Source organism: Cydia pomonella, chromosome 3, assembly GCF_033807575.1.
Source record: "Cydia pomonella isolate Wapato2018A chromosome 3, ilCydPomo1, whole genome shotgun sequence".
NCBI lineage: Eukaryota > Metazoa > Arthropoda > Insecta > Lepidoptera > Tortricidae > Cydia > Cydia pomonella.
The window spans coordinates 32,886,731-32,901,628 of record NC_084705.1 but is presented as its reverse complement, the minus strand read 5'-3'; the positions used below and the strand labels follow the sequence as shown (position 1 = coordinate 32,901,628).

The following is a 14,898-nucleotide window of genomic DNA, read 5'->3' as shown; positions in this document are numbered from 1 at the left end:
GGAAAACATCGTGAGGAAACCTGCATGCATCTGCGAAGAAATTCAAAGGTGTATGTGAAGTCCCCAATCCGCATTGGGCTAGCGTGGGGACTATAGCCCGAGCCCTCTCGCGCATGAGAGGAGGCCTGTGCCCAGCAGTGGAACGTATATAGGCTAAATTATTATTATTATTTTATTATCAAAATGATAAATATAAATAAGTATTATAGCCACCAGGCCAAAAAACCTGTTTAACAATAGTACATTACGATACAAGTGTGAAAAATAGGAAATTCGAAACGAGTGGCGATAAATTAAAACACGACCGAAGGGAGTGTTTTAAATCGACACGAGTTGCGAATTACCTATTCGCACATGTATCGTACAACGTTTTACAGTACATATGGACCTTTAAATGTTCGACATAGTAACGTAATATGCTAATTTTAGCACTAGTGCGGTAAAGTAGCACCATATATACTGTAAATATACTTACTTGACGTTTAATTTAAGCTATCCAAATTTAGCGGATAAGATTACGAGTCAAAATTATCTACATGCACATACAGTCAAGGTATTGAACCCAAAAAATTATATATATATATATATATATATATATACCACCTTATTGTCCATACATTATGGTACTGTATACATATTTTGGGCACTTTGTCCGTGTCGATATTATAAGTTCTTACAGTGGAACCTCAATAGCACGAAACTCAAGGGAAACACCGAAAAATTTTTTTTTTATATCTCTTCCCATGTTCAAAAATCTGTTGAAACTACGTTGATTATCTGTCTCTGCTTTAGGACGAAGGTGTAGGACCCGCGCCAATCGCCAATCGTCAAAATATTTTCAGTAATGGATATTAACATTACTGAAAATATTTTGACACAATTTGTTGTATATCAACCACAGATATGCCCCTATGTTTGATTTTTTCCGAATTTTTGACTATTACAATAGTTAGGAGCATTTTAAAATTTGTATGAAATCAGTTTTTTGCTCCTATTTTTAAAATAATTAAAAAAAACGAAAACAGTCAAACGTAGAGGCATAGCTATGGTTAATACACATCAAATTATATAAAAATATTATAATTCAAAAACCAGAGAGGAAAATGGGGACTACATTTGTATGGAGAAGCCGTCCCCTTTCCTCTTAAGTTGCCATTATCCTCGTATTCTATGTTTTGTAGGCCTACAAGTATGTGTGTTCGTGTGTTCTTATTCCCTATTTTTCCCTCGTTGCACTACACGTTAAATTTTATATGAGCTCTACATTTCCCGCTACAATAAAAATATTCTTTATTGCTCACCAATATGAAAAAAACATAATGACATACAAATTAAACACACAACTTACCCAAACCCAACCGTCCCAAACACCGCTACCCAAAGGTTGTCTGGAAAGGAACGCTTTTTAGCGATAAGACCACCTATAAACCCATTATAACCTCATTATATTTTTCTTTATAATTTCTTAGTACTGTTTACATAAACTGTATTGTTGTTGGTGCAATAAAGATTATTTAACTTACAAATCTTTTGAATTTTTACATTATTTTAGTTTGAAAAATAAATAAACATTATAGTGACAATCTTACACAAATTGACTAAGTCCCACGGTAAGCTAAGAAGGCTTGTATTGTGGGTACTCAGACAACGATATATATAATATTCAAATACTTAAATACATAGAAAACATCCATGACTCAGGAACAAATATCTGTGCTCATCGATCACTAGCCAGACCGGTCGTCAAATAACAATTAACTTCTTCGTCTAAACTTGTCTAAGTTTAAACGAGTCAAAGTCATGCTCTATTCGCCATACCTAACGCTATATTACCGTAATATCGTAAAGATGCATTTATATTATTACCTTTTCTAAATTTGACAACACAATGCAGCAGTTTTTAAATTTCAACCTTAATAATATAAGTAGCAAAGTTGTTTTTTCAAGAACAGTAATAGATTGTAACACTTTGGGGTATCCACCCAGTGTTATAAACAGCTGAGTAGCATATTATATAGGTACTTTATAGGTTAGAAAATGGTATGTTTGTTTTGGTAAGATTTGGTAGTTGAAATGTCTTCGACACGGATGTCATAGTGGGTCAGTCAAGGACTGAGACCTGTAGTGATATTTTCAACTTTACAGATACGCTTTTAGCTATATTGAGTGGACAAAACTTACCGGAGCGTTAGGTCAGTCTGTGCGTTCACTCCGTTGCATTTTGCGCATCCATGTCGTGTTCCTGCGTTGTGCTAGGACACAGGCACTTTGTTTTCGTTGTGGTATATACATTTCACAATTGAAACACATTTTAAAACATAGAAATACCACGTATTAACAGTATGATTTCGATAAAACCGAGCAGTTGTTTATTTCAGCGGTAGACACTGACGGCTGTCAATGTCATTTGGTTTTTTTGTCCATGGTTCCGTAACAGATGGTCGGTCACACTTGTTGTACGACAATAAACATATACTTGTGGTTCTTTTATCTTTTTATAATTTCCAATTATTAATAAAGTCCGTATTATTTGCTTCCCAAAATGAGTAACTCTTTTTATTGTTGATGTTTCGAATTATTCCGAGGGTCAAACCGGTCAGTCGCCGTATCCATTGAATGGGTAGGTTTTCATTCATCAGTTTGTCTATGGTTTCTCGGATTGGAATTTTGATAAATCATTGTTCGATCGATCTTCAAGATGTGAAGGATATTAGAAAATCTTTCGGCAATCAATCTTAGGGGTATGTAACCTACTTGAAGGTTTTATTTCCTAAAACTGTGGTAAATTCAAGTTAGTAATCGTTAATGTAATTTTGTTACAGCTCGTCCCAAAATGTGCATAATTTAGCGTCTTAGAGCCTACCTAAAATGGCGGCTGCTAATCTTTTCCCTTCAATTTAACATAACTTGGTGAGTTTCCACACTTTTTAAATATATAAAGAAGGAAAGGCGGAGGTAGTGTGTCCTTTCGCAAATGGGTTAATATAGTGTTTTATGTGGATTTTCCAGCAAAACCTAATGTAACGTCAACCACCTCTTCGTCTTGCCACGCGGTCTGCAGGCGCCGTCGTTGGTATAGGAAATAATGGACCCGGCATAAACCCCGGTAAGTCATTTAATCGCTTCATTGCCGTAATTTAAATCGCGCTGTGCCTTCTATAAAACTAAACGTGTTAAAACATAATTTTTTTTAACCTAGAACATTTTCTTTGTTCTTAGGGTTTTTTCTCTGGACCCTGGTTTTTTCTCTGGACCCTGGTTTTTTTTCTGGACCCTGGTTTTTTCCTGGACCCTGGTTTTTTAAGGCTGTGCCATCCGGTGGCAGCGTTCTTCTTGGCAGTGTCCGTGAAGTTAAGACTTTTATGATATACCTTTAGTTAAATATGGACCCTTTATGCTGAACAGGTAACCTGTAATCCCTGTGAGCAATTGCTTACTGCTAAACATCCCCGGAGGTTGGGGCATAACTTTTACTTTAGACAGTGTTATGTTAGGAAGACAAATTTTGATATTGTTGTCCGTAGACACAGAGATGTCTATGATGTATTTAGTGTAAATTTCAAGAAATAGTGGTGTCACTAAGAAGTATTTAGTATTACTTATTTACTAATAAATAACTCGTGTTGACCGTAGCGGGTCATATATATTTAAGGAATAAAGGTGTGTATTAAATAAATTTGGGATTTTCATTTGGATATGTCATGCGCTTGATGAGGATAGTATCCTGGCGTCCTACCTTAAATTTTTGGATACCTATTCTCACTCCATAGTGGCCTGAACCGCGACCCTATCTATGATTGTAGTTAGCCGAAGGTATTTGTGAACTTTTCAGTAGTGAAGTTTGGTGAGTTCTGGATCACTCCATAGAAACACGTTTCCTTCTATGGAAACGGTCTTTAACAATAATAGAATCGGATCTTCTCCATATCCAGAGCTCACCCACACCTATTACAAGATACATGTTTTTTAAGCGTATCTTACTGACAGTTATACGACTGCTTCAGTGTGTTTCGAGGAAGGAAGGAGAGCGGACGTTCATTTGTTTACAAAGTAAGTTTTGTTTTTCTTTCTTGATTGAAACAAGAATACTTACTTATTAATTATAGATACTTACTTCTAACATCTATAAACATGTTAGAAGAATTGTCAGGCTGCGTATTATATTATACAGATTATTATACAGTTGTTGCTATGTTCTCAGTCATAATTAGAGGTGATTTGGTTGTTAAACTTGTTGAAGAAGGAATTTTTTGTTCTCGAAGAAAACGCGTTTCTCATTTCTTATGATATTTTATTACACGGTTGCTTAGTTAAGTAGAGTTTTGTATGTATTTCGAAATGTTCGAATAATAAAATATATGAAAACAGCGGGCTAAGCACGGTGATATTTTTATCGCCTGTTACCATGCCTGTCACGTTCTAACAGGTACGTAAGTGCGAAAGTGACAGGCATAGTGACAAATGATAAAAATGCAACCATGCTACCACCGCGCAGGTTATGTAGTCAGTGTGGTGTGTGGTTTGTTTACAAAACCGGCCGGCTTATTACGCTCATGTTCAAAGTCATGGCCGTTGGCGATCGATAATGTGGGGTAACGTTATGTAACAATGACTAAGGCGTTTAATTTCGTCGCTAGAGGCGCTAGTGTGGACGGAGGTCTTTCAAATCTTTTTTCTATTTTTGATTATTCATTGTATACATTAAATATAGTTTGCCTCTACATTTAATCAATTGTTTTTTTCTTCTGTATTTTTTACTGAGGTGTGCCAATAAAGAATTAGAGAGAAATCTACGAGCATCTATAGTTAAATTAAAACAGCAAATTTAGGCGTTAAAATACGGCAGTACTACTGCAGCAGTAACGACGATGCAGTCTGGATTTGAACAGTACCTTTAGCATTATGGGTCTTTCCTGACATACAATTAATGGACCTTAAGAATGCTGTATGTAGAAAGAAACGTAAATGTAGGTACCTAAATCGTTGTTTTTTATACAGAAAAGTCACCGTAGGGAATACAACCGGTGAATATTTAGTATGAGAAATACCAGCAATTTACTGGTTAAGTAACCGGTATTTTCCATAAAACACACACACAGTTCATTCTACAGTTTAGCTGTGTTTCTCTACTAATTAACTTAACTGTTAACTATCGCCTGCGGTATTTCCGGACCGATACGACCTTCAAACCTTCAAGAAAAGAGCGTACTCCCATCTTAAAGGCCGGCAACTCACTTACAACCCCTCTGGTGTTGCAGGTGTCCATGGGCGGCGGTAATCGCTTACCATCAGGTGATCCGTCTACTCGATTGCCTCCTCTACCATAAAAAAAAATTGTCTAGTTTGCATTCCTTAGTTTCGAACCATCTAATCAGTACGTATTCATTTAAAACAAATCTTTCACTATAAACTTGTGTAGGTGTTTAATTAATTCAGTTCCCGGTATAATTAATGCAAATCCAAAGAAGCATATTACTTAAGCACCTACTTTAAATACATACTGTACTTATATCATTATATTCTATTCATGTACTTACCTAAAAAGTTTTTTCTCAAGTGACTCCTGTAAGAACCACGCACGGCAAAATAAACACCCTTTAATTATTTATCTACATGTATAAATCGTATTTATCAACATGGAGTCACCTAGTTACTAAATGTTATCTGGTTATTCGATACTTAATACATATCTAAATGTTATTTTGTATATAACTTCTTGTTTACTTCTGATAAAATTTTCATACCTATCCGGACTTTGAGACGTGAGAATATAGCCGAGGACAAAACGATTTCACACACGAACACCGGTCTTCTGATGATGTCATTATGTACAATAGATAGTATGTTTATGGTTAAATTGACTGTAACATCTACTAGAGTGATTCTTAAGGTTCAATTTTATTAACAAATATTGTTTCCCACTGCTGCGTAACTGTGGGTTTGCTCCCCACTGCTGGCCAACTAATTTGATGCAATTTTTAGCACCGGTTTAGGTACTTTGATTTTCATATGACGAACAAAATGCTAACTATCTTGCAGCCTCAATTAGATATTGTTACTTTACTTTTGTTGTCTGTACATATTCGTAGATAATTGTTTGTGATTGTCACAGATACATGTCTTGTCTTTTACCTATATAATAAAACGTAAAAAGATGGGGGTTGCAGTAACGTTTACGATTGTTTACTTAATAGAGTTGATAATGGTACAATGAGCAGCTATGCTAACTGGATTCAGTTATGGTTTCTGTTTTGCACGTATGCTGCAGTAACGGATGAAACAACGCTTCAAAAGTATCTGCCATCTTATAATTATTTTCCAAATAAAGGAATACATCTACGTTCGCGTTCAAAAGTATAGGTAGGGATGTTTTCATTTCATTTCATTTCGATTATTTATAAATATAACATATTTACACGTCAAACAGTTCAATTAATCGATTTACATCATATATCACTTTATGTACCGGTCTACATAAAAGTGACATAGCTCTTTTTGTTAAATGTACGGACTTTGATTTCTGAAACCAGCCATTTTTGCCTACGAGTACACGTCAATTTTTTTTTATACAATCTTATGATAATACAAATAACATTACATACACAAAAATCACTATGTCTAAACTTAAAATCTAAAAACCAAACGCATGTACATAAAAGACAAAAAAAGCAAACAAAAACACTAAAACTAAAAAAAACAAAAAAAATAAAAATAAAAAAAACACAATTAATGAATATACTGCCCTACTTAAAATATCCACCTCATTCCGACTCCCCAGTCCAAAAGTACCAAAAATACTTGCGGAATTGCCGCGCTGGATGGCAAGCGATATTTGTTGGACTAAGTAGGAGCCTGAACGGGGATCGCACCCTCTGTCACGTAGACGCCGCCCCAAATCTCTAACCAATTTTTTCGCCTCCGAACACCACGGCCCAGCCGTTTCGACCGCAACCGGAACAAAATCGTACGCTGGTTCCAGGTTGGCATATTTTAATCGCTTGAGCCTCGCGGCATTTTCCGCGGCTGCGCCTGCCAACCTGCTAGTGGGTTGTTAAATTATTAGAGACTGGACCTAAATTCTTAGAGAAATACTTTTGACGCGTAGTCTGGTCTGCTACGTTTGATGGTAAACTGTATATCTCTCCATAACGTCCACTAGAACAACAAAGATCTTTAGAAATATGAAGAGCTGTGCGTTGGTTATGAGTAGATAATCTCTTAAAAGTAAGGGTTCGGATTAAACACCTCATAAATCAAATAAGAGATTCTAGTGAATGTCATATCGTCCACTCTGTTAAGTAAAAACCTTAAAATTTACTGCAAAACATAAGATAGTCATTTAAATATTATCCTTACAATTTCAGATGGCACGTCTACTGTGCTTCGGCCTTCTGGCACTCTTAGCTGCCCCATTCCTTGGGTTTATATACGTTTTGTTCCTGAAAAGTCCACCTCCGCTGCCCGCCATCGACGTCCAAGCATGGTGGGGACCGAAAGAGCTCCAGGCTAAGCAGGATACCAGCGTCAGATCTTTTAAAGTGCAGTTCTCTGCTCCGGTAAGTTCTACATTTCCCATGAACAGTAACCTATCAGCAGTAAGTAATTTACTGTGCCCTATATTGACTTTATCAAAATTGAAACCATAAAAAGGCAGTCGTATGAATTCAAATTACTTGTCATGTATAAGTTAATGGGCTCTAAGGATATTAAGTAATTTACATGCATAAACAATTACTTTGTCAATATTCATTCGGTATCTTCTCAGGGGAGCGCTTTGCATGTGGTTCTGGAGATTAAAACTGTTGGTTTTTAACATTCATAATATGCTCAAATTGAAGACAAATAGATTTTTATTTTCATTACTTGCAGATGATCCATGACCTTAAAGAGCGCTTAAAGAACCATCGCAAGTGGACCCCTCCGCTAGAGAACATCGGCTTCCAATACGGCTTCAACAGCAAGCAGCTGGACAGCTGGGTTACGTACTGGGCTGAGAAATATAACTTCCAGGAGAGGGAGAAGTTCTTCAACAAGTTCCCGCAGTTCAAGACTAATATCCAAGGGCTGGATATTCACTTCATCAGGGTTAAGCCGGAGGTATGTACTCGTATTCTGACGTTTTGCATACCTTATTTCAATGACATAAGATCGATCTATGGCCAGTTAAGAGTGCCGACGGAGTCTTAGTTCCTCAAATGTCCGCCTGCATTAAACATCACGGTGAAGCTATCGCTGATCGCTGGTCAGATCCCTAATCGCTGGAGCAGATCCCTCGTAATGGGCTAACTAAGATCAAAAATCCGTGGCACAGATTTAGATCTATCAAAAAAATTCTGGGCTTTGACGACGGGGTAGCCCTACCCAGCCTAGAACCGTATTATTAAAGTACGTGTGTCTCTATTTATATCTGTCTTTTGTAATCTAACGCTACAAGAGTGTTGCTGTTACAGTCGTTAGATTTGTAGCTGGCCCTCAACAGCTTATCCATTGTCCATTGTTAACTAAAACGGCGCGTGCCACTACCTGCAAAAAAAAGGGCCCGGTCACTTTAACCGGTTATTTAATTACAACTCCTATGGTAATTGAAATAAGATTCAAAATTAACAAATGGAAAAATTATTTGCAAGTTCTTGTGTGGTCCCTATACGGTTACTGAGTGCCGGCGAGTCGAACGCTACCGTACCAGCCTAAAATGTGTCCTTGATATGCGTAACAAAGGCGCGTTATGGGAGAGCACACCTATACTGGTTTTTTGAGCGTTAGACTAGCCCGCGCTCAGGTGCCTATTAGAATTATACGCGCCGTTTTAGTTAACAATAGACAATGGATAAGCCGTTGAGGGCCAGCTACAAATCTAACGACTATAGTAACTATGCAAAAAAAGAAAGAGAACAGAGCAGAGGATGACGACAAATAACCCAGGAGTTAGAAGAAAATGGATGCCGCCTTGTTGAGCTGAAAGACTGTGGGTATAAAGTTTTGGACTGCGGTAGCCGAAATCCGTAAAGGATAAAGCACCAGAAGAACCTTTTTTTGTCATAAATTATGCTGCTTAACGTTAACGGTCGGGTGCGTTAACGTTCCTTGAGAAGTGGTTTGCCCAAGCCTTTAGGATTTCTGTGTAATTTATCAAACGAATTTGAAAGACAAGGTTATCAATTTTATTTATGCCGCCTTGATTGTTGGATTGTGCACACATTTTATTTTAAGCTCTGCTATAAGTTGATGGTGCTATTGATTACAGGTCCCAGCAGGAGTGGAAGTGGTCCCCATGCTCTTCTTGCACGGGTGGCCAGGGTCAGTCAGGGAGTTCTACGAGGCACTGCCTCTCCTGACCGCCGTCAGCAAGGACCGGGACTTCGCCATTGAGGCTATCGTGCCCAGTCTGCCAGGATATGGGTTCTCTGATGTAAGTGTAGAAGAGAAAAAGTTTATCTTTGATATATTTACTCTCCATGGTTTTAGACAGTGCCCAATATACTTATTTATTGAAGTACCGTTCGGATTCAGACTGAAACATCTTACTGCTGCATTATAGCAACCCGTTATTACTGCCGACTGCATTGCTGCAGAAAATAACAAAATTGATGTTGCAGTCCGGATTTTTGTCATTTGTGGCAGAAATGTGTCGGAAGTAACGTCGCGCTGCAATACTGCAGCAGTAATGCTGGTGTAGTCTGAATCAAAAGGGTACCTTAATGTATGGCTAGTCAGTCAGGATGTCGTATTAGATTAACGGTCACCTGCATGAGGCAAACAAACACTGATCATCCGTGGTTAGCCTACGAACGCTTGCAATTTCATGTGTTGCCAACCATTAAGCCCAAAAAATATCTCTTAATAAAACCTCAGTCGAGTCGAGAATGCATTCCATTCAACTGTTCCAATATTTTCAGGCTGCTGTCCGTCCAGGTCTCGGAGCCGCGGAGATCTCAGTTGTGATGCGTAACCTGATGCACCGGCTTGGCTTCAAGAAGTTCTACGTTCAGGGTGGAGATTGGGGCAGCCTCATTGCTAGCGTCATGGCTACGCTGTTCCCTGATGTAAGTTTCTGTGATTTCAAGAAATTATATTTCTGGGTCATTTCGCACCTTGTCAAATTGACAATATTGATTGTCACTGTTCTAAGGTGATGATGAAATAGTACAGGAATCAAATTCCTTGACCATATTAGATCACTATATTCAGATATGACTATAAAGAAGAAAAAACTACCTTATATATATATATTTATATAGTAATTTAGTAATAAGATCAATTGGGGTAAGAGTGAGAGAGAGAGAGTTGGGGTAGTTTATCTTTCCCGGGGAAAGAAAAACAGTATGAGGATTCCCTACAAGTGTTTCTCTTACCCCATCTACCTTACTCTCTACATTAATGCTTGTTTAAAAGAAAGCGTTAATGCAAAAAATAGAACTTGATGCCAAGAGCATTTTTAGCAGCTGTTTTTCTCCAAAGGTCCTCCGACATCCGATATTTAATCAGACAATGTGAGAGCCTAGAAGGATGATAAATAGTATCAGAGTATTCACATCTGGCCGGCATTTTCATGACTCTCATATTATTCAAGGAAATCCTCGGCTACCACACCAACATGGGCGCCACCATGTCCACTAAGGCTAACATCCTGAACGCACTTGGCGCAGTTCTGCCTTCATTCGTGGTGGAGTCACACTTGGCTGACCGCATGTACCCTCTCACCACGAACTTCGCTCGGCTGATAGAGGAAACCGGTTACATGCATATACAGGCCACCAAGCCTGATACTATAGGTATGTATAAAACTTGAATACCACCAAAAACTTATACGACGTGTCACTGCAGCACAGGGCTAAGCCCAAAGAGGGTTTGAACTGTGTAATTGGTGTTGAGGACTTCAGATACACCTCTTTTTTTCAGCTTATGTAATGTTCCCTTATCTTATCCTTCACTTATTAGTAAACTAGTATATTCCATAAGTTGTGAAACTTCAAAGTCTTTAAACCAAAATCTTAGGTCTTCGTCTTAAAACGAACGGTAAGCCTTTTGGCTTTTAGGTATTCTATAATTTGAATTGAGCAAAGTGTCAAGAGCACAAAACAATATTAAGCTATTTTTTTAGAATTTTCGATCCTTTTCCAAGAATATGTCGTTTACGAAATGCTTTTGCCTTATATCGTAGCTACCACAATGAAAAGTGCAAAGCTCGAGAATATACTGCCAGTTTGTTGCCCAAGTCTAAAAGTAATTACCAGTCAAATATTGCTTTTTCAGTATTTATAACAGCGGCATTCTCGTAAAATGCCCCAATTTACTTAATACAAAAAAATGATTTTTCACAGGTGTAGCCATCTCCGACTCCCCCGTCGGCCTCCTCGCCTACATTCTAGAGAAGTTCTCGACCTGGACCAAGAACGAGTACAAGCAGCTGCCCGACGGCGGCCTCGACAAGCACTGGAGCAAAGACCAGCTGCTCGACAACCTTATGTGCTACTGGGCCACCAACTCCTTCACCACGTCTGTGAGATTGTACTCTGAGAGTTTCAACAAGAGACATTTCGCATTACAGTTGGATGAGTGAGTATTATTAACTGATATATATTACCTACCTCCCGTCTTTTAAATTTTATTCCTGTATTTAATACAATTAAAGTTAAGGCCAGTCCAGACGGGAGATTTTTCCAGACGAGAGATCAGGTGATGTAGGTGCAGAAATGAAATTGAAGGACGTTGGTTCGTAAATGCCACTGTGCAATTGTGTACATGTAGACAGTAGATGAGATTGACGTCATTTTTTTCTGATTAAATTATCAATTTGAACCAGATGGGACAGGCCTGTAGCTGGATAGATGTTGAAAGATTCTTCTAGTATGATCAGTTATAAATTATGATACGAAAACAATTATTAAAAACCTGCTGGACATTTTAAAAGCATTACACCTGCACAATTACTTTCTACGTTTTGTTTTTAGCATTAGAAAAAGGGTATTGAAAAATCGTACCCGTGCCGTTCTAACGTGAGTCATGCTTAACGCTGTACCTACTCGTAGACAAGTAAGACTATTATTCGTGCTAATTTAGACTCGAACTCACAGTACTTTTTTTCAGGATTCCAACTCCAGTGCCAACCTGGGTGATCCAAGCGAAAAACGAACTCGCTTTCCTATCCGCCAGGATCCTTCGTACCAAGTTCCCCAACCTGGTGCACGCCAACGCCATCGACGACGGTGGACACTTCCTCGCCTTCGAGCTGCCGAAGGTCTTCTCTGAGGATGTGTTGACGGCTGTGACTGCTTTTAGGAAGCTGAAGAAGGAAGCTAAGAAGACTGAGCTGTAGTGATATTAGGGAACATGTTTAGAAGAATAGTAGATTATTGAAGTGATTTTAGAACAAAATGATGGTGAGGATTGAAGGATACTAAGGCCACACTAGCGTCTACGTTGGCGTCTACTTAAGAGGAAATATTAGTGGTCGTTTTTTCATACGAACGTTTTTGACATTTTCCGCTCTGGATTTTGGCCCTAGATGAGTTTTTTTTTATGAGTTCAATCTTACTAGTATCTACATTTTGTTTTTATAACTAATTAGGTAACTTTAAAAAGCGTTAAATGCGCCGTAAACAGACGCCTAGCATACAGAATCAGCAATAATAAACGCAAAAATCGGTGGGACATATATAGTTTCTTTCTCATTCCGTTTCCAAAATTTCGTTACGATCGGTTAAGTTTTGGAGGATTAAAAATGTTGAGAACGAAACCTTCTTCTGAGATTTTTTACGACGTATTTTTCGCCTAAGCTGTAGTTGAAAGATACTAGATATGAACTGGCCTTACATCGTTGTTTAAGTATAAGAATATGTTTGTTACATTTGTTTTGCGAGTTTATGGAAAGGTTTTTATATTATTATATTTTTGTAATAAAGTGTTAAATGTTTTTGTTTCTTTTTAAACCTTACATGAAAAAAAAAAATATGATAAAAATCAGATTATATTACTTATGCCCACACAGCTTTATGTTACTCATTTTTTTTTATACTACGTCGGTGGCAAACAAGCATACGGCCCGCCTGATGGTAAGCAGTCTCCGTAGCCTATGTACGCCTGCAACTCCAGAGGAGTTACATGCGCGTTGCCGACCCTAAACCCGCCCCCCCATCGTTGAGCTCTGGCAACCTTACTCACCGGCAGGAACACAACACTATGAGTAGGGTCTAGTGTTATTTGGCTGCTGTTTTCTGTAAGGTGGAAGATTTAATTGCCACCTTCGTAATATTAAATAATTTTTAGCATCTTAGCCACTCGTCTATGTCTGATGGCGACTGTGCACTTTGAGTAGGTAAAGTCACGTCTGAAAATATCGGTACGAAACATGTGCCAAAAATATGTATAAGTACACTACCTTAATATATGGGCAATAATGGTCAATACTAACATAGTGATAAGTAATATTGTACAGTCAGCATCAAAAGTAGCGGATCAAACAAGGTTTCATAAGTATCTACCGTTCTGTAACAGCTTAGCAAAATGTGGTGGTTCTATATGTAAAACAATTAAGACGGTAAAAGATATACTTCTGAATGTATATTTTAGAGATTTATCTATATTTGGAAAAGTTATCCGGAATGGCAGATACATTTGGCGCGTTGTTTCATCCGCTACTATTGATGCTGACTGTACCTAACATATGGATCTTTGATGTGCGAAATAAAGTCTTAATAATAAAATAAAAAAAGTCGTGTATACATATTTTTGGCACTTTGGTACAGTCACGGACTTTATTTGTTGGTCAATTAAATGATAGAGCGCCAATTCTATTGATCATTAAAATATAGCAATTTAAGAAAATGATTTTTCAATCAAATATAAATAAATATTTTGGGGACAATTTTACACAGATCGAACTATCCCCAAACTACACCAAGCTTGTACTATGGGTACTAGGCGAGATAGACGATATAACAATCAAGTCGACACATAAGGTTTACGGCCCGATTCGAAGAATGATTAAGCCACGTTTAAGATCTTGGAAAGATATGTAAAAGATCGATAACTAAACGACATATCGAAATTGACGTTTGTTTCGATTCCGCTGTGATCCCAATAAGATCTATCTACGATATTTCTAACGTCAAAATGACATTGCTTGCCCGAATCGAGCTGCTTCTGTTAATTATACGATATACAAACGATGTCTAAACGAGAACTTATCTAAACCAGAACTTATCGTTATCGTATCTTATTCTTCGAATCGGGCCGTTAGTTGTTTACAGAGTTTTAATTAATCCGATCAGTATATGTTTTCATAATTTGAAATTTCCGTAAGTAGTATTTATTTTATTAAATGGACAATGTACAAAACTCAACTTAATAGACAGCCAAACAACGAATAGTTGAATAGTTTTACTCTATTTATGATTATTATACTTTGTGATAATGATACGAGTATTGATATCTAAGATATAGATCTTGTCATCCACGATGGCGCGCAGATTCGTCAAATCTAACCTTTAGTAACACGGTAATACGAGTCAAGGCGTACGTCTTCGTGAATGACACGATCTATAATGTTGATATTGATTTCATTTAAGTAATCTAATCAAACGCCGCCATCAAAATTTCTTAATCGTATGGGCTTTGACTTTCGAGGAACTAAAGGGCATATGAAAATGTTTCCTAAAATTATTCATTATTAACATCCGGGATTAAAATAGTAGAATAAATGACTCAAACGCTAGAATAGTCCGGATCCAGGCCCGAAGATTCGAATCAAGAGATCACCGATACCCGTACCAAAAAACGAAGGGTCCCGAGCCGGACCCATCTAGCTTAAGTCATCCTTAAATATCAGAAAAGTGTTTTTTTCTAACGTACTTTTAATATCCAAAAACAAAGAAATAAACACACATAATAAAATTTACT

The 14,898-nt window shown here is 37.6% G+C and overlaps 1 protein-coding gene across 2 annotated transcripts; it reads left to right on the top strand.

Moving 5' to 3' along the window:
- Window positions 1-3,993: 3,993 nt before the first annotated feature.
- Window positions 3,994-12,913, top strand: LOC133516586 (juvenile hormone epoxide hydrolase-like). Of its 2 annotated transcripts, none has more exons than XM_061849594.1 (8): window positions 3,994-4,050; window positions 7,365-7,556; window positions 7,870-8,097; window positions 9,245-9,409; window positions 9,897-10,043; window positions 10,571-10,772; window positions 11,322-11,556; window positions 12,088-12,913. In XM_061849594.1, exons 2-8 carry the CDS (start codon window positions 7,365-7,367, stop codon window positions 12,314-12,316), a joined length of 1,398 nt encoding a protein of 465 aa, XP_061705578.1. In that variant the 5' UTR covers window positions 3,994-4,050; the 3' UTR covers window positions 12,317-12,913. The 2 variants fall into 2 exon arrangements, with proteins under 2 accessions (XP_061705578.1, XP_061705577.1); XM_061849593.1 differs by lacking the exon at window positions 3,994-4,050 and adding an exon at window positions 5,261-5,374.
- The last annotated feature ends 1,985 nt before the right edge of the window (window positions 12,914-14,898 follow it).